General features: G+C 51.9%; 1 protein-coding gene across 3 annotated transcripts in view; it reads right to left on the bottom strand.

Moving 5' to 3' along the window:
• Window positions 1–4,650: 4,650 nt before the first annotated feature.
• The window catches only part of SEC14L5 (SEC14 like lipid binding 5), a 43,775-nt gene continuing 30,150 nt past the window's right edge, over window positions 4,651–18,275 (bottom strand). For all 3 annotated transcript variants that reach the window (XM_080682176.1, XM_080682175.1, XM_080682177.1), the window contains 8 exons: window positions 17,122–17,210; window positions 16,960–17,030; window positions 15,401–15,572; window positions 12,581–12,709; window positions 11,594–11,728; window positions 10,985–11,212; window positions 9,729–9,889; window positions 4,651–6,771 (listed from right to left, as the gene is read on the bottom strand). In XM_080682176.1, coding sequence (XP_080538302.1) covers window positions 6,660–6,771; window positions 9,729–9,889; window positions 10,985–11,212; window positions 11,594–11,728; window positions 12,581–12,709; window positions 15,401–15,572; window positions 16,960–17,030; window positions 17,122–17,210 — 1,097 coding nt within the window. In that variant the 3' untranslated portion in view covers window positions 4,651–6,659. The remainder of the gene's footprint in view (window positions 6,772–9,728; window positions 9,890–10,984; window positions 11,213–11,593; window positions 11,729–12,580; window positions 12,710–15,400; window positions 15,573–16,959; window positions 17,031–17,121; window positions 17,211–18,275) is intronic.

Genomic DNA, 18,275 nt, shown 5'->3' with positions numbered 1-18,275 from the left:
AGGTGTTGCCCTGGAAGGACCCCTCCCCATCCTGACATCATACTCTGCTCAGATGCAATGCGGGACTTCGGTCAACCCCAGGGGACAGGGCAGAGTGGCCCAGGAAGATGGATGGCAGGGTCTCATGTTCACCTGGCAAGTAGAATCCAGGAACCTACCCCCACGACTTCAAGTCAGCAGTGCCGAGTAGGCCCCCGGGACCTGCATTTAATACCATGGATAAACGGCACTGTATCTGTTTATGTGCTGTACGCATATGCAGTGGGTTGATTAGTGTCCCCAGAATTCACGTCCACCCAGGACCTCCTAATGTGGCCTTATTTGGAAGTAGGATCTTTGCAGATGTAATTAATGATTGAGATGAGATCATACTGTATCAGTGTGGGCCCTACATCCAATGGCTGGTGTCCTAACAAAAAAGGAGACTGGGAGAGGGCCATGGAAAAGTGGAGGCAGAGATAGGAGTGATGTGGCCACCAGCCCAGGAACAGCCCAGGAACAATGGAGCCACTACAAGCTGGAAGAGGCAGCAGGACCCTCCCCTAGAACCTGGGGACATTTTGATCTCTGACTTCTGGCCTCCAGAACTGGGAGAGAATCCACTTCTGTTTATAAGCCACCTAGTTTGTGGTCATTTGTTATGGCATCCCCAGCAAACTAATACATCCATGCTTTATATATAAAAACTGTGTCCCTTTCCCCAAGAACCAATTTGCAACCCCTGAGGCCGACACAGCCCCTGCTGGGAGGCTCTAGAGTCTTAGGAACAACAGCTGGGTAATTCTTGAGCAAGCCCAGGGAAACATTCAGGGTTTTAGGAAGTAGACAGCAGAGGTATGTCCAAATCTAAAACATTTAATGCTTCTGATTGGAGCAAATATCAGGCCCATAAGAAACCCCAGGTTTTACTGGCTGAAACAGACTGTGAGGGAAAGAATTACAGTATTCTCATTGAGCATTCATATTACAGGGGAGAAATCCCAGGGAGTCCCACATACCCCTTATGTCAACCTGTGGAGAGAACAGTCTCTAGTTGGTTGAGGGAGACACCATTCCGAATGGTCCTGTTCTAGGTGAGTGGATTTGCCCCCCAACACAAAAGCAGTTTCTGAAAGGGAAAGATGAAGGGAAATAATAGCCCAACACCTACTTTTCTCCGGATGCACCAGGTGCTGAGCCTTCTGTCCATGAAAAGCAGTGGCAGGCATCCTCAGGAAGGAGTCTGCAGTCTTTGGATGAGAAGCATTAAATAACCAGAATAACGGCTGACTTTTCTGTGAGCTGGGTGCTGGGCTGTGGACTTCACAACGACCCAATGAATGAGGTAGGCACTGCTGTCCCCGTTCCACAGATGAGGGAACTGAGGCACAGAGAGGTTAAGTCACCTGCTGGAGGTTACACAGCTAGGTCTGAACCCCACCCTGTCTAAATTGTAAGACCCAGGCTCCTAAACCCAGGACCTGGGCAGGTCTTGTTGCAAGTGAGTTGTTTCTGTCCTGGTCACAACAGGTTAATGAACTAGCTGGAGAAAAAAGCCAAGCCAAGGAGCTTCCAGCCCTGGGGGCCGGGGAAATTTAGAGGCCAAGAGCTTGGCAGCCCTTCTTGGATTTTTAATTCTAAGCCTCTCAAGGTAAAAAGATGGCGTATTGATTGATGATGTTCCAATGTGGGCCCCAGAGGCCTTCAGCACAGAACCGTAGCAAACACCACTATGGCCATCTGTTGCTTCTCTGGCTCGGCTCCCTTTGTCCTTGGGTGACTGGTCCTCCCCCATCCCACTCTTGCTTCTGGAGAGACTGTCAATCACAGATTTCCCACCCCCTTGGCCAGTACATCCACAGGAGTGAGCATGCAACTCGTGCAGGGCCAATCTGAGCCCTCTGTGGCATTGAAATGATAAGTGTCCCGCCCAGCCTTAGAGATGGTGAGCCCTGTGGTTGTAGGCTAGGGGATGCTGGCAGCCACTTCCCACCAGACAGAGGAGAGGACAAGGCTGGTTTGCAAAGAGGCCTGGGTGAAGCAGAGAGGGAGAAGGGGTAGCTCTGAAGGGGAGAACTGAGTGGGTCTGATGCCCCTCGCTCCTCCTGTAAAAGCTGGACTGTGATGGCAGATGCTTGTCTTTGGAATCGGCAGATCCAGGTTCCAGTTACCAAAATCCATTTCTAACCCCACGCCAAGGAAAGGCCTCTCCCTCCTTCACTGGGTGCTAGTCTTACCCTATAAGTGTGCAGGGAGTGCTAGGTCAGCTTACCCCAAAATGCTTCCTGGATAACACATAGACTTTAGGGGCAAGCTCGAAATTCATCTAAAGATAGTAAGACAGAAACCAAGATGGCGGCATAGGTAAACACCTAAACTGCTGCCTCGCACAACAATTTCAAAACTACAACTAAAAGACAGAACGGACACCATCCAGAACCACAGGAAAGCAGGCTGAGTGAAAATTCTACAACTAGAAGGAAGGAGAAAAGCTCACAGAGAATTGGAGGTACGGCAAAGGGGCTTTGTGCGCACAGAGAGGAAGGGCGGCTGAGAGCCTGGCTGACTTCCTCTGGCAGAAGGGGAAAGGAAGCCTCCGACCGCACTGAACCCCAGTTCTGACTGTACTGAACCCCAGTTCCGGGCGAACCCCTGGGGACCCACGCTCTTACGGGGGGAGTCTGGACTCACGGGCGGAGACTCGAGCTGGGAAAGGCAGAAGTCTGAAGGCGCACGCGGGCCAGTGCGCACAAAGGCTGCGGAGGTTGCCATAGGCTTTCCCTAGTGGAAGGGAGTCAGAGGATCCTGACTTCACTGAGCCCCAGTTCTGACTGCAGTGAACCCCGGTTCCAGGCGAGCCCCTGGGGACCCACGCTCTTGTGGGGGGAGTCTGGACTCTCGGGCGGAGACTCGGGAGCCAGGGAAGGCGGAGGACTGAAAGCGCGCCCGCGCCGGTGCGCACAAGGGCTGTGGAGGTTGCCGTGGGCTTTCCCTGGTGGAGGGCAGTCAGAGGCTCCTGACGGCACTGTGCCCCAGTTCTGACTGCAGTGAACCCCGGTTCCAGGCGAGCCCCTGGGGACCCACGCTCTTGTGGGGGGAGTCTGGACTCTCAGGCGGAGACTCGAGCTGGGGAAGGCGGAGGACTGAAAGCGCATGTGCGCGCAGGGGCGGGGCTGACAGGAAGCCAAGACTGAGGCTCCACCCCATCCAAGCTGAGCACAGAGGCTATTGCAATTTGGCAAGTCTAATCCTATAGGGCTGTCTCCAGCACCGGGCTTCTCCCAGCATAGACACAGCTGATCCTTACAGCCAACTGACCCGGAGGTCAATTCTTCCCAGTGATACCAACAACAATAAAGACTTAATTACAACAAGGCTGTACACACAGTCCACAAAGGGGTGCACCAAGAGTGTCCACCTCAGGTTAACTGGGGAAGCAGACCCACTGGGCCATATTGGAAACCTAGCACAAATATCTACCTTACCAACTCAGGGAATCAGTGAAAATGCGGGGTCAAAGAATCAGATCACAAACGAAAGAAATGGAGGAAAACAAACGACTGGATATAGAATTCAAAACCACCGTTATAAGACTTTTTAAGAATATCCTAGAAAAGGCCGATAAATATAACGAGACCCTCGAAGATATGAAAAAGGACCAACTAGAAATTAAACATACACTGACTGAAATAAAAAATATTATACAGAGACCCAGAAACAGAATAGAGGAACACAAGAATCAAGTCAAAGAATTGAAATACAAAGAAGCAAAAAACACTCAACCGAAAAAGCAAAAAGCAAAAAAAAAAATCCAAAAAGTTGAAGATAATGTAAGAAGACTCTGGGACAACTTCAAGCGTACCAACATCAGAATTATGGGGGTGCCAGAAGAAGAGAGAGAGCAAGATACTGAACACCTATTTGAAGAAATAATGACTGAAAACTTCCCCCACCTGGTGAAAGAAATAGACTTACAAGTCCAGGAAGCCCACAGAACCCCAAACAAAAGGAATCCAAAGAGGACCACACCAAGACACATCATAATTAAAATGCCAAGAGCAAAAGACAAAGAGAGAATATTAAAAGCAGCAAGAGAAAAACAGTTAATCACCTACAAGGGAGCACCCATACGACTGTCAGCTGACTTCTCAATAGAAACTATGCAGGCCAGACGGGAGTGGCAAGAAATTTTCAATGTGATGAATAGCAAGAACCTACAACCAAGATTACTCTACCCAGCAAAGCTATCATTCAGAATTGAAGGTCAGATAAAGAGCTTCACAGATAAGAAAAAGCTGAAGGAGTTCATTACCACCAAACCAGTATTATATGAAATGCTGAAAGGTATTCTTAAAGAAGAGGAAGAAGAAAAAAGTAAAGATAAAAATTATGAACAACAAATACATATCTATCAACAAGCGAACCTAAAAATCAAGTGAATTAAAAACCTGAGGAGCAGAATAATCTGGTGAATATAATAGAATCAGGGGCATAGAAAGGGAGTGGACTGATAATTCTCAGGGGGAAAGGGGTATGGGGGATTCATGAAGAGAATGGACAAAAATCATACACCTATGGATGAGGACAGTGGCGGGGAGGTAAGGGCAGAAGGTGGGGTGGGAAAGGGGTGGAGGGGAGCTATGGGGGGAAAAAGGAGAAATAATTGTAATAATCTGAATAAAGATTTATTTAAAAAAATAAATAAATAAAGATAGTAAGACAGTTTGCAAATTGCTCTCAGCCATAAGTGCCTGATCACATAGCTGCGATTCGCTTTGAGAATGTCTCCAGTGTCCCTTCCTGCCTCTCTCCCTCACACATGGGCACACACGCCTTGATGCAGGATGCATTTTGGGATTTTGTTCCTATACCTGAGAAGCAAACAGAAAACTACAGAGGTGAACGAGGCCCATTCATGTAGAACGAAGGCTGTCTCCTCCCCTTGGCTCCAGGTTTGGTGTTGAGGTGGTACGGAAGTAAGCTTGCTCTTCGTGCCCCATCATGCCAAGTCTGCAGGGAGATGACCATCCCCGTGGTTATAAATCCACCCCTTGGGCAAGGCCCAGTGGCCCTGGGTGTTGGCCAGAGACCACCCCACCTGTAAGCAAGGTTACCAGATAAAAGTAACGCTGGGCCTCTGGGCCCCAGACTGGAGTCCGGCTACCTGCCAAGCCATGTCAGTGAGGCCTCTCCCAGGCAGGCAAGGCAAGTGAGTGACATGGGCTAGGGGTGGTGGGGATTGGTGTGGCCCAGCCAGGGTAACAACTGTGTTTGTTGCCTTTATGTGTCAATAGTGGGCCTGTTTTGCCAACACTCCCAAATGCCTAAGGGAAGCCAGAAATTCTGATTTCTGGGTGAAATGCCCTAATTTTAAATCACTCTGTAGGCAAAAAAAAAAACAAAAAAAAACAAAAACAAAACACTAAAGGCAGGCCAGATCAGACTGCAGGCTGCCACTTGGTGACCTCTGACCTGTGTTTTTTTGGAGGCCTAGGAAAGGAAAAGAAATGGCCTCAGGCCCCAAGGATATACAAAACTCTCCCATGCAGGAACCCGGGGAGTTTGTCAATATTGGAGCTGGTCCCAGGAGTCAGATCTGACCCAGGGCAGACACGACAGTCACAGCCTCCATCCCACAGGGGGTCCTGGTGCCAGGCTGAGAACCTGGATCTAACCATACTTGAAGTAAGCCCTCCTGGACGGGCCCGTTACATGTGCCCATGAATGGTTACACTTTTATGTGGGTCTCCATAACTTACAACCAAAAGAGTCCCAATTAAAGTGCTCCCAGGAGAGAAATCAACAGCCTGAAACTTAGCAGAAACCCTGCACCTTCCCATCCTCTTCAAGTTAGGGCTGGTCAGGGGGAGGGCCTCCCAGCCAAGCACTAGGAAAATGGATTTCAAGTCCAGGGTGGGCTGCTCCCCACAGAAAGCAAAGCCTGTAACTCATGTAACTGCTGTTACCTGTCTTGGGACATAGGGCATCGCTATGGAATCAGATGCTATGATGAACATCTGTCATTTCTGCCTGGCCAGTATTCTTTCCCCCTTCTTCTTGGGGGACCCCAATATTCTTAGAGGCCCCTTGTGCTTTTTAGGCCAGGTGGTTGACTCCAGGGACAAACAGGTGGTCCAGCTGGCCAATAACTGTACCCGCTCCCCACACAGTGATTAGTCCAGAGTGGACAATCAGTGTTCTCCATTTCCCTGGTAACTGATTGGTTCAGGGACCAGCATGGCCCCGGGCAGGCTGATTAGAGGAACTTTGGGAGAAGGAAGTTCTCTTCTGGAGCTGAGCTGGGAGGAAAGAGGGAAGGAGCCTCGTGGCCATGGGGAAGGCACCTAAGAAGGAGGCCATCCCAGGGCAAGCAGAGGCAGAAGTAAAGGGCGGGCTGAGCCTCGATGACATCCCTGAGCCACCAGAACAGGCAGACTTGAAGGTGGCCCCCCGCCCCCACTCCTTGGCTTGTTGTTACACAAAGCGCCAAGGAGATGGTTCTGACTTAGAGGCTCCCATCACACTCTGGCCACAAGCTGAATCATTGCTGTCAGCTCGACATCCCAACTTTGGCAGCGACCAGACCCGGGCTGCAGACCACATGGTCCCAGGGCGCGGCAAGCTGGCTTCTGGTGGTAGACACTTGAGGCGAGTGGGCTGCCTGCAGGGCTCAGTCCTGGCTATCTGGAGACCAGGGAGCTGCTGTGGGACTGGCTGGAGGAGGAGGAGGATGTGGTGGCGCTGAGCTGGGAGAAACGGCTGGTGCAGGATTCCAGGCTGGACATGGAGCCCCTGGGGAGGAAAGGCGTAGCATAAGTATTACCTCCTGGTGGAGACACAGCCCTGGGGCTCACAGCGGAGGAAAAGCTGGTGATGCTGCAAATGAGGCTCCAGGCCTCTTCCAACAGGTGCAGAGAGAGCGTGCAGAGGGAAAGCCAGTGAGGCCAAGATGAGAAATGAAGCTCCACACGTACCCCCTGCAGAGCCCAACCTGCCACAAACCATTCAGGAGTTTCCCTGAACAGGGGACCTAGCATAGCCCAGAGGGCATCCCACAGCCTGAGTACCCAGCCCATCTCCAGCCTCACCCCCCACCTCCTTTCATCTCCTCTGACACCCGCCTCCCCTGACTTGGGAAATTTGCATGTCTGTGCCTCCTGCCAAAAGCCTTTCTCTCCTGCTCACTTTGTCTAGTTAACTCCCACTCCAAACTTTAGAGTAGAGTAGAACTGTCCAGAACTTTCTGTGATGGTGGATATCACAGCAACCATTGGCCACGTGGGGATACTGGGCACTGAGGAACTGATTTTTTAAAAAAATATGTTTTTAGTGCCTTGGCCGGTTTGGTTCAGTGGATAGAGCGTCGGCCTGCAGACTGAAGGATCCCGGGTTCGAGTCCAGTCAAGGGCCCATGCCCGGGTTGCGGGTTTGATCCCTAGTAGGGGCCATGCAAGAGGCAGCCGATCAATGATTCTCTCTCATCATTGTTTCTCTCTCTCCCTCTCCCTTCCTCTCTGAAATCAATAAAAATGTATATTAAAAATAATAATAAATAAAAGATTAAAATACATATATGTTTTTATTGATTTTAGAGAGATAAAAACATCATCAGCTGCCTCAGGCACGCCCACTACTGGGGTTCAAGCCTGCAGCCCTGGCATGTGCCCTGACTGGGAATTGAACCAGCGACCTCTTGGTGCATGTGTCGATGCTCAACCACTGAGGCACACTGGCTGGGCCTGAATTTTTAATTTCATTGTATTCTAATAGCAAAGTTTAAAGTGCTACCTGTGGCTAGTAGCTATTTGGTTGGACAATGCAGTATTAGGGCCTGGCTACTTAAAGGGACCAGCAGCACCACTGTTTTCTGGAGCTTGTTCAAGCATACACTCTTGGGCTGCATTTTGACAAGACCCACAGATGATCTGTGGGCACACCACCTAGATCTCAACTCCAATGTCACTTCCTGGACACCCCGCCCATGCTGTGCCAGGCCTCTTGCTCTGTGCTCTGACAGTGCCCTGTGTTGGGACCTCAAGCACCTCTTAGCTGTGTGACCACGGATAAGGACCCCAGGTTGGAATACCTTCGTGGCACCCATCGCTCCTCATAATTACACACAGTTGTGATGATGTGGTCTTCTGTTCCATGACAGCAGACTCTATCTGCCCCCCACCCCTCAGGGCCCAACCTGGCACCTGGCCACTGAGGGTGGCCAGTAAACAGCCCTTGAACTGGTTCTCTCATGAGGCTAATGAAGGGCAGGGCATCCTCATTCCCGTGTTGACCAGACAGGCTAGTGCAGTGGTCGGCAAACTGCAGCTCGCAAGCTACATGCGGCTCACAAGCCGCGGTTTGCTGCTCTGTTGACTAATGAGTTTGCCGACCACTGACCTAGACTCTCGATTCCAATAATTACAGGCTGTTGTTGTTCCTTGTGATTAAGCCTCTATCCCAGTGGTCGGCAAACTCATTAGTCAACAGAGCAGCAAACCGTGGCTCGCGAGCCGCATGTGGCTCGCGAGCCGCAGTTTGCCGACCACTGGGCTAGTAAGCAGTGTCCAGCCCACTCCTCCTTCCCCACCTAACCTCCTAGAGGCAGCAGCCCCCAAATGCCTGTGTCTACATTTCTGAGCCCCTTTGGCTCCAGGAGGGGTGGCCTGGGTGTGTGTGTGTGTGTGGCAGTGCCATGTGGATCTGGTTATGCACATGTGCCACAGCACCCTGTTGGTCCCACTGAGGGAGCTCCAGAGCAGGGTGTCAGGAAAGGCGTGCCCTTGCCTTGCAGGTGGGCTAGAACTCCTGGAGAGAGCTCCCCCGGTGCCATCTAGTGGAGGGGGGATGTAAACAATGGTGCTCACCAGCACCTCCAATCTGAAAGAGTTCCCTCAGATCTCGGAGAGCTCTTGTGGTTCCCCAACCTCTATGGGTCTCTCTTCCTCTCTTTTGTTGCACAGAAGCTGTTCAATCAGCCCTCAGTTGTCTCTCAGGAGGATTTGTTCTAAGTGTAGGTGATTTTCCAATGTGTTCATAGGAGGTGGCGAATTCTGCCTCTAATGCATTATTTTTAGACAGAAACTAACAGGCACTTCATGAAGCAGAATGCAAAATCACATGCATTTTTAAAAGATATAATGCAAGGCCTAAAGAAGCCACCTGCTCCACCTCCTCACCCTCTGCTTTTTTTCTCTTATTGAGTGCTTAGTGAACGCACAGAGAAGGGCAGGCTTCCTCCACCATTTCATCTCATGACAACCCACAACATTGGGGTTCCAGTTTGAGGCTGAGAGAGGTGAAGTGACTCCCTCAAGGTCACACAGCAACTGGGAAGTGCTGGAGGTCTTAACCATTATATTTCCCTGTCTCTTTGAGGCATCACTTGGTAAGAGTTGTCTGTGAGGCACTATTGTAGACTGTTCTAGAACAGTCCAAACCCTGTTTTATGAAATTCTAGATGTGAGGGGAGGTCCAAATAGCAGGACCTCAGGCTACCCCCACTAGTCAATCTGGTATATTGGGCTTCTGTCCAGGTTTCGTTTGAGGGAAGGTTCTGCAGCTGAGGCAGTTTAGACATAGTGTCCAATTTCTCACACTGAGGTGCTGAACCACTGGAATGTTTAACGGTGCCAGTGCCCTACCCTGGAGAAGCTGAGAGGCAAACAGGGGAGGTGAATGCAATGCCCCGAGCCTGGCCTAGAGGGGAGTTGGGGGCGCTTCCTGCCCAGGAGCTGAATCCCAGCCCCTCCTACCTGAAGTCCTCAGACGCCAGCACCTCATAGTAGTAGAGGAGTTTGCACCTGGGGCCAGGGCTGTGCAGGGCCGTCAGGACGTCCTCCACCACATTGCCGGGGGGGCCATGCACTTGCCACTGGAGCAGATAGATGCCGGGCCACCGGGTCACGTGGGAGCCCTGAAACAGCAGCCGCACCTGAGGCTCTGGTCCTCCTGGGGACAGAGCCCCCTTCTCAACCTGCCCACCAGCCGTCCTTCCTCTAAGCGCTTGCCGAAGCCATCATTTCTCCCCCTTCCACTGTCACCCCCAGATCCCTGGCACCTGAGATCTCCTCTGAATCTGGGGGTGGGGGCCCAGGACTGGGAGTGGAGCTGCAGGATAGCAGAGATGTAGCCTGGTTAACTGCCTGGATTTTGTTGTGCTTTTGTTCTGCTGAGTGGGCTTTGCACACTGAGGAGTTCTGGAGAGGGACTTGGGAGGGAGCCGCACAGATGGTGAGAGCTTATTGAGAACCAAGAGAGATCAAGAAAAAGGGGTGTTCGCTGTTATGAGAAGAGCAACTTCTTCAGGGAAGGGCATGGATGTTCTGTGGGACCCTGGGAGTGGCTAGTGTGGTAGACTCCAGATGGAACCTTTAGGAAGTTCTGCATTGCTCGCAGGTGCTTGTGTGTGTATGTGTATGTGTGTGTGTGTGTGCATGTATGTGTGAGTGCTTATGTGAGCACGTGTGAGTGTGTGCATGTGTGTGTATATGTGTGTGAGTGCATGTGTGTGTGAGTGAGTGCATGTATGTGTGTGGGGGTGAGTGTGTGTTTGGGGGCCTGTGATGTTTGACCTGCAAGCACTGGCCTCGTGTAGGATGTGAGGTCAGCAGGGTGGCTCATGTTTGGTGCCAGGTCCACGTTCGGTTTGCAGACCTCCAGCTTCTGTGCTGTGCTGGTTCTGGAACTTGCCTGTGAGTCAGCGATCACCAGGAGAGGACGAGGAGTGCAGATCCCAAACCCCACACTCACAGGTTCTGAGTCACCCTGCTAGGCTTGGAGCCTGGAGACCTATATAGCTTTGGCACAAGTCCCAGGGGATTCTGGGCTGGACTGAGGTCTGGGTCCCAGATCTGCCAGGATCTGTCTTTCTCCCCCACTGTCCCACAGTGTCCCTGAGGCCGAGGACCAGGTCCTGTTTGCCCATGGCTATGCCCCCGAACCTTGACACACAGTGAACATTCAGTCCTGTGTGATGGATGAACGAATAAATGAACCAAGGAATTCTAACCTGAATGCTCTCCCCTTCCCGGCAGATGAGGGGGGCCTCCACAGGGCTGTAATCTGCACCCAGGGTCCCCCCTTTGTCCATCAGCTGCCCGCTGGCCCTGGCCCCAGGCTCCTGGGGGCCCGACTTGGGTGCCTGCTTAGTGTAGCACAGGCTGAACACCACATCCCCTCGTAGGATGTCGAAGTCCCAGGTGATGACTGATTCCCCCTCCAGAATCTCCACTGCAACCTGCATGGGGACAGGCGAGGTCTGAGAATGGATCCCCCTCTATCTGAAATGCCTGGGAGGTCCACCCTGCCTTGGGGGCTGAGCCACAGCCACTGACTGACAGACAAGAGGGTTCAGGTGGTTAGAGCTTACTGGCAGGGCCACTCTGCTGGGCCCTGCACATCCAGCCCTCCCCACAGGTGAGGCTGGGATAGACTGGCTGAAACAGTCTCTTACCTTCAATTCTTGCCCACATCCATCAAGCCCCCACCTCTCCTTACAGGTTTCTCCTAAGAGTTTGCCCTCAGCAAATCGCTAGCATGAGAACCCTCTACTCTGGGAGACCCTGACCTATAATAACATCCCAGCCCAGTGGGTCCTCCCCGGCCAGGGCCCCAGCACCTCATGGGGAGCCCCGCGGAGCACACTGGCCGGCTGGTAGGTCTCCCTCCACTCGTGCAGCTGTTCTGCATGCTCCTGGTCCTCGTCCATCAGATAGAGGGACTTGGGGACCAGCCCTCCTTCGGGGACATTACACTGGGTACAAAGACAAAGGTGGTAGGTTAGGGCCCAGTCAGGCTCTGTGACCCCTGAACCACACTAATAACAGGAATCTCTTGGTGAGCTGGGCACTGGGCTTGCTTGACCCCATTTAACCACCTGACCCACAACAAAACAGTAGGAACTATTATTCTTCCCATTTCACAGAGGAGGAAAACAGAGGCTCAGAGAAGTAAGGCAGCAGAAAGTGGCTGACCTGGGCACAAGCCCCTATCAGGCTCCCAGGTGTGTTCTGCCTCCCACTATGCTGGTCTTGCAGGCCCATTTGCTTAACATAAGTCATGCAGACAGACATATCAGGACAAGTGGAGAAAACAGGCAAGTTTGGCAAAATTCCTAGGAAATATACTTTTTATCCCCAAATCATGCAAATGTGCTGCTTGGTATTTCTGTTAGAGGAGAGGGGCCTGCCCTCCCACAGCCAGATGAGATAAGACAGCTAGCTGTGAGCAGGGTCACCATGCCTAGTATCTCACCCCTGTGGTTGTGAGTTGGGGATAAATTCCTTTGGGTACACTGGCTCTGGGGTCCAGGCCTCTGGGCCATTTGACTCACGTCCCCCTATAGCAAAAGTTAATTCTGACTGTATCCTAGCAACCTAGACTTGGATGGGGGAATGCAGGGTGGGTAAGCCTTTGCCTGGCCTGGTCTCTGGACTTCTGGAAACTGTTTCACTCACTGTGTTCGAAAGAAGCAAGGGAAGGCTGCCCTCCTTCAGGGAGGAGTCGCCTCTCTTTGGGGAGCTTCTAGAACAAGCCCTGCCCTGGCATTCCCATGTCCTCGAAGCCACACACTGGCCCTCCTCCAGTCCCAGCCCGGCAGCCTCACCAGGCACTCCCCGCCAAGGAAGTCGGGGATCACGTCTTTATCCAGGTAGTCGACAAGGCCTCCGGGGTAATTGCTGCCACTGTAGATGAGGAACTTCTGCCTGGTGTTCTCATTGATGAAGGGGCTGATCTGAAGTGGGGGAGACGGAGCAAGATGAAGAGTTGTTTTTTATTGAGATGTAATTTGCACACCACAGAATTAAGCACATTAAAGGGAACGATTCAGCGGCTTTTAGTTCATTCAGTATGCCATGCACCTGTCACCTCTTATCTAATTCCAAGACATTTTCATCCCCGCAAAAGGCCACGCCACCCCCATTAGCAGTCACTCCCTGTCCCCTCTCCCCCAGCCCTGGAAACCACCAGTCTGCTCCTGTCTCTACAGTTGTGCCTGTTCTGGACATTTTGTATAAATGGATACAGTATGAGGCCTTTTATGTCTGGCTTCGTTCATTTAAGCATGATGTTTTCGTGGCGCATCCATGCATTATAAAAAGGAAGCATTACCCGTGCTTCCATTTTATGGCCGAATACTATTCCACTGTATGGATGGCCATGTGTTGTTTATCCCAGATGGAATCTCAACTGCACTCTAAGCTGCATGTCAATCAGGTTTTTCAGGACATCCTCAGTGCTGGTGTGGTTCAGTAAATAGGTGGGGAAGGAAGGAAGGGAGGGAGGGAAGGAGGGAAGGAGGGAGGGAGGGAGGGAGGGAGGGAGGGAGGGAGGGAGGGAGGGAGGAGTTTAGCATTTCAGGGCACAGGCCAATTCAGCAAGGAATGCTACAGGCAAAAGACAGATTGGGAACTGGGACCCCACCTGTGTGGTCACTCTGCTTTGGCCCCACCCTGGCAGGCAGTCCCCTGCTCCATCTGGTGTGGCCAATGGAAGGGGAAGCAGCAGGAAATGGGGGTGTTCTTCTGCTACCCCTCCCCACCTCAGTGCCCCTGGAAGCCACAGCTCCTCTGGCAGCCCCCACCCTCACCCTGTTCCACCTCTCAGGGGCTCTGATGACAAGGCTATCCCCACCCCTTGTCCCTGCAGCCCTGGGGTGGTCAGGGCTTGCTACAGTGGCTAGTCCTTAGGGGCCTCTCCATCTCACACCACTGCAGGGAGCTCCATCCTGTCACCCCACCCCTCCATTTGCGCCATCAGGGTGAATCTGCCTTCCAGCCAGGACCCCAACTGACTGGCTTCCACCCCCACCCACTATACATCCTCTTAGGAAATCTCCAGCAGCAAAAGGAATGCAATTTTTACAAAGATCAGGACATTTTGGGATAAAAAGCTTTAGTAGCAGGTTCTGCCTGTCCCTCCCACAGCTCCTGCTCCCCAACCCAGCTTTGACTTCGTCCCAGAAGCCAGAGAAGTTTTTGCCCCAGAAGTCTGCTCATCCTCTCTGGCTGACAATCCTCCGGGGCTCCCTACTGCCCCAGTACAAGGTCCCATCGTCGCCACAGCCTGGACCTGGCAGCACTGATCCCTGAGCCTCTGTCTTCCCAGCCTCATTGGGGCAGCCGGCCTCTTTGCTCCTTTTGGCTCCAGCCCCCGGGACGGTTTTTCAGTTCTTCTAACGCGCATCCGGCCTCCAGGCCCTTGCCCATGCTGTGCAGGTCACCTGCCATGCCCTTCCCTCTGCTCTGCCCTACCGGACTCCTGCTCCTTCCTCAGGTCTCAGCACAAGTGGCCTTCTCAGCGGGACCTTCCTCAGTTCCCCAATCCAAATTATCCCCTTGCGTCAACCCCTACCTGGCTTAGTCTCCCCAAGAACCCTGACTGTCCTCAGGCCCATGTCACAGGGAACCATGAAGCATTATTTACTTGTGTGGGGTTATCTGATTTAACTCTCCCGCCCATGATATTGAGGGGGAAACACAGTGGCTTGTGCACTCAGAATCCTCAGGTCCTGGAGATGTGCCTGGCACATAGTAGGTGCTTAGTAAAACATTGAGTCCGTTTAACTTTAAACTCTTGAATCTCTATCCTGATCAAACCTCTACTTACAGCAGTGCCTCTCAAGCTTTTGTGGGCACTGAACACACACACCCTGGCACTGGGTAAGATGCTAACTCTGAGTCTGTAGAATTTGGAGGGGCCTCAGGACAGTGGTTTTCAACTGCAAGTAACAACCTGTCAGTGGTTGTGAAATCAATTTAGTACATTGTGACTAGCCTGTGTGTGTGTGTGTGTGTGTGTGTGTGTGTGTGTATACACGCATGCATGTGCAGGGCTGCAACATAAAGTGTATTTCTTACTATGGGTCATGGGCAAAACGTTTTAATATCCCTGTAGCATAGGATCCGCAGAACCTGCTCACAGGGGTCCAGGGAAGCCTGTCCAATTCTGAGTGTGACTCTGGTGTCCACGAAGAAGGACAAAGGTTACACAAAATGTACTCCATCTGTACAGTGGAATATTTCAAACATAAAAAGAAAGGAAGTCCTGCTACACTGTGGATGAGCCTGAAATCATTATGCTGAGTGAGGAATCAGACGCAAATAACCTCATACTGTTTGATTCCATTTATATGAAATATCTCGAATACGTAAACCCATAGAGACACAAAGTAGGTTCGTGGTTGTCAGGAGCTGGGGGAGGAGGGTGGCAGTGACTGCTAATGGTTTCCTCTTGGGGAGATGAAAATTGTCTAGAATTAGGTAGCAGTGATGGTTGCACAACTCTGTGAATACACTAAAAATCACAGCATTGTGCACTTTACAGTGGTGAGCTTTATGGTGTCTGACTTAGAAGAAAAGACACCGGACAAGCAGGCAGGGCCACTCACAGAGCGACCCCTCCCATCTCCGGCCCCTGCTCTTACCAGTGTCCAGAGCACAGGGAAGACGCGGGGGGCGCGCACGATGAGCAGCCGGCCCAGTGTCTCGGGGTAGTGGTCCTCGACCACCTCAATCATCCGGAGGAGGGCCTTCACCCCCGGCCGCCACAGGTGCCGCATGTTGAGCCCTTCCAGGTCTACCAGGCAGGTCCAGGAGCTGCAAGACACAAGCCCTCGCTCCACCTTGCCCTGCCACCTCTCAAGGTCCCCAGCACCCCCTGCAGGGACCCAGGGCCTGACAGGCAGGGATGGACACGCTCAGTGAGGCAGGGCTGGGAGCAGAAGGGGTGGGGCCCACAGGACACTCCTGGATCCTGCCACCACAGTGAGGCCACGTGGCAAAGAGGCTCAGAGTGTGGGCTTGGAGGCTGAGCCCCCAAATTCCAGTGTCACCTTCACCCTTGAAAGCTGTGTGACCTGGGCAACTTCCTCCTCATCAGGACAGTGGCTATGACAGTAACAGTCTCCAGCTCAAGCAGCTGTTGTTCGGACTAAATGAGACGTATATGTAAAGGGCAGGCACATAGCACCCACTCAGTAAAAGCTAGTTATTACTACGGATTGTTGAAAATATGCTGATAACAAAATAGAGCTCAAGCACTCCTGGGTTTGCCACCTGCTATGTGGCCTTGACCAGGTCACCTAACCTCTCTGTGCCTCCATTTCATTAGTACTAATTCATTAGGAAAATGACCATTTTACTGCTGCACTAGTCCCTGGAAGCCTCTGCATCCCAGCTTCGTTCCCTTCACCCTGCCAGACCACCGTCATACCCTGCGACCCTGTCATCTGAGCCATCCCAGGGGAACTCTGCCTCTTGGCCAGGACCCTGAGTGATCCATTCCCCACCGCACCCCAGGAGATGTCCCCTTAGGAAAGCACCAAATGGCAAAGGACGGTAATTTTCATAAAGGTCAGGATTTGGGTTAAAAGCTTCAGTAGCAGGTCCTGCCTGCTCCTCCTTCCTGGGGCTGGTATAAGGATGCCAGGAATCAAGGTGCTGAGGAGAGTACCTGCTACACAGTAAGTTCTAGACACGTGTTTGCATCATCTCCTAACGTTACTGTTTTTGACAATCCATAAAGAAACCCTAGAACTGGTGATACTGGCCCCACTTTACAGAAGGGAGAGGTTCAGTGCCTTCGGGGGCGACGGCGCTGTGAGTACTGGTGTGGGAAACTGGGCTCAGGCATGGAAGTTGGGGGAGCCAGAGGGGAACGGTGGGTTACCGGATGTGCCAGGACAGCTGCAAGTCTGCATGCCTGGGAGACAGACTCAAGGTGGCACTTGGGGGCAGGGAGGGTCCCCAAAGGCAAAGGCCAGGAGGATGCATGGCATGAGCTCTGCCACTACCAACTTAGCAAACGTGGGAAAGCATCACTATTCTGAGCCTCAGTTTCCCCCGATGAAAGACAGGACGGTGCGGTCCCTGCCTCACAGGATCACTGTGAGGATCAAGCGAGGACACTTCTGTGAAGGGCCATGCTTCGTGAGCCTGGGCTGTCTGTACTGTTCAGGGGAATGTGTCCCTGGCGGGTTCTTGCCTGATGGGACGGCCAAACTGCCTGGTGTTCCCTTCACATCTCTTCTGTCCTTCCTCGTTGACGGAGAGAACCTGGAGGGTAGAGAAGGCGCTGGCGAACCTGCACTTGGCTGCTCACCCCAGGCAGCCCCGGGGGCTCCAGGGAATAGGGACCCCGACTCACGTGCTGCAGCAGCGCCTCCTCCCCCACGGCCTTCATCAGGCCCTTGGTGTCCATGTGGCCCAGGCGCAGGATGTACAGGGGGCGACCGTCTGTGCAAAGAGGGAGGGACGCAGTGTAGGGAATGCTGGGAATAGGGCAGGTCAAAGCCGTGATGAGACCTCACCCTGCTCAGAGAAGGAGGGCCAGGCTGTGGCTCACCGCGGCCGGTCCCTCTGTCGTTTACTAATAGCTTGCCTATTCCTACGAGGGCCTGATACCAATTATGGCGAAAGAAACAGACCATGTGCTAAAAGCACGGGTTTACACCGTAAAGGAAACTGAATGCGGTGCATACAGGAACTCTCTGTAAACCCTAGCTACTATTCTGAAAACCCCAAACTGTCCTAACATTAAAAGGTTAGTTTAGCCCTCACCAGTTTGGCTCAGTGGATAGAGCGTTGGCCTGCGGACTCAAGGGTCTCAGGTTCGATTCCGGTCAAGGGCATGTACCTTGGTTGTGGGCACATCCCCAGTAGGGGGTGTGCAGGAGGCAGCTGATCGATGTTTCTCTCTCATCGATGTTTCTAACTCTCTATCCCTCTCCCTTCCTCTCTGTAAAAAATCAATAAAATATAAATAAATAAAATAAATAAAAGGTTAGTTTAAAAACTTTAAAAAAGAGGAAATGAGCCATGTAATGAAGGAACATGGAGAGAGTAGATAAAAGTCAGCTGCTAGTTTTCTGTCAGCCCAAGCAAAAAGGAAAAACAAGGAATTAGAGACCAAAGCAGTCGATTCTTGCTATTCTCGTTAGTTGTTCTATAATCGCCTTGAACACTGAAGTATCAAATACAGACCCACTGCTTCCAGGAAAAACACAGGGTTAGGTTCCTGCCAGCCTCTAGTCATAATATTTTTGTCAACTGATCAATACATATAACCTAGTTTTCTGTGTTTCTATTTAAGGACACCTTATTTAGTATACTTTGTTGATTCGGTAACATTGAACTCACGGCCAGCAGCACTGTAATGCAGGTCTGATCTAACTCACACATTTTCTCCGTGAGGCATGTGATAGCCATTGCACCCTTAGAAACACGAGACAGCACTACTGCACTATGCTTGGAGGCCATTGTAAACAGCAAAATCACAACCAAATGCACAAAGATGAAAAA

This window comes from Plecotus auritus (genome assembly GCF_963455305.1).
Source record: "Plecotus auritus genome assembly, chromosome: 7".
Taxonomy (NCBI): Eukaryota; Metazoa; Chordata; class Mammalia; order Chiroptera; family Vespertilionidae; genus Plecotus; species Plecotus auritus.
Note: the sequence above shows the minus strand (reverse complement) of the source record. Positions and strands in the feature narration are given on the sequence as shown.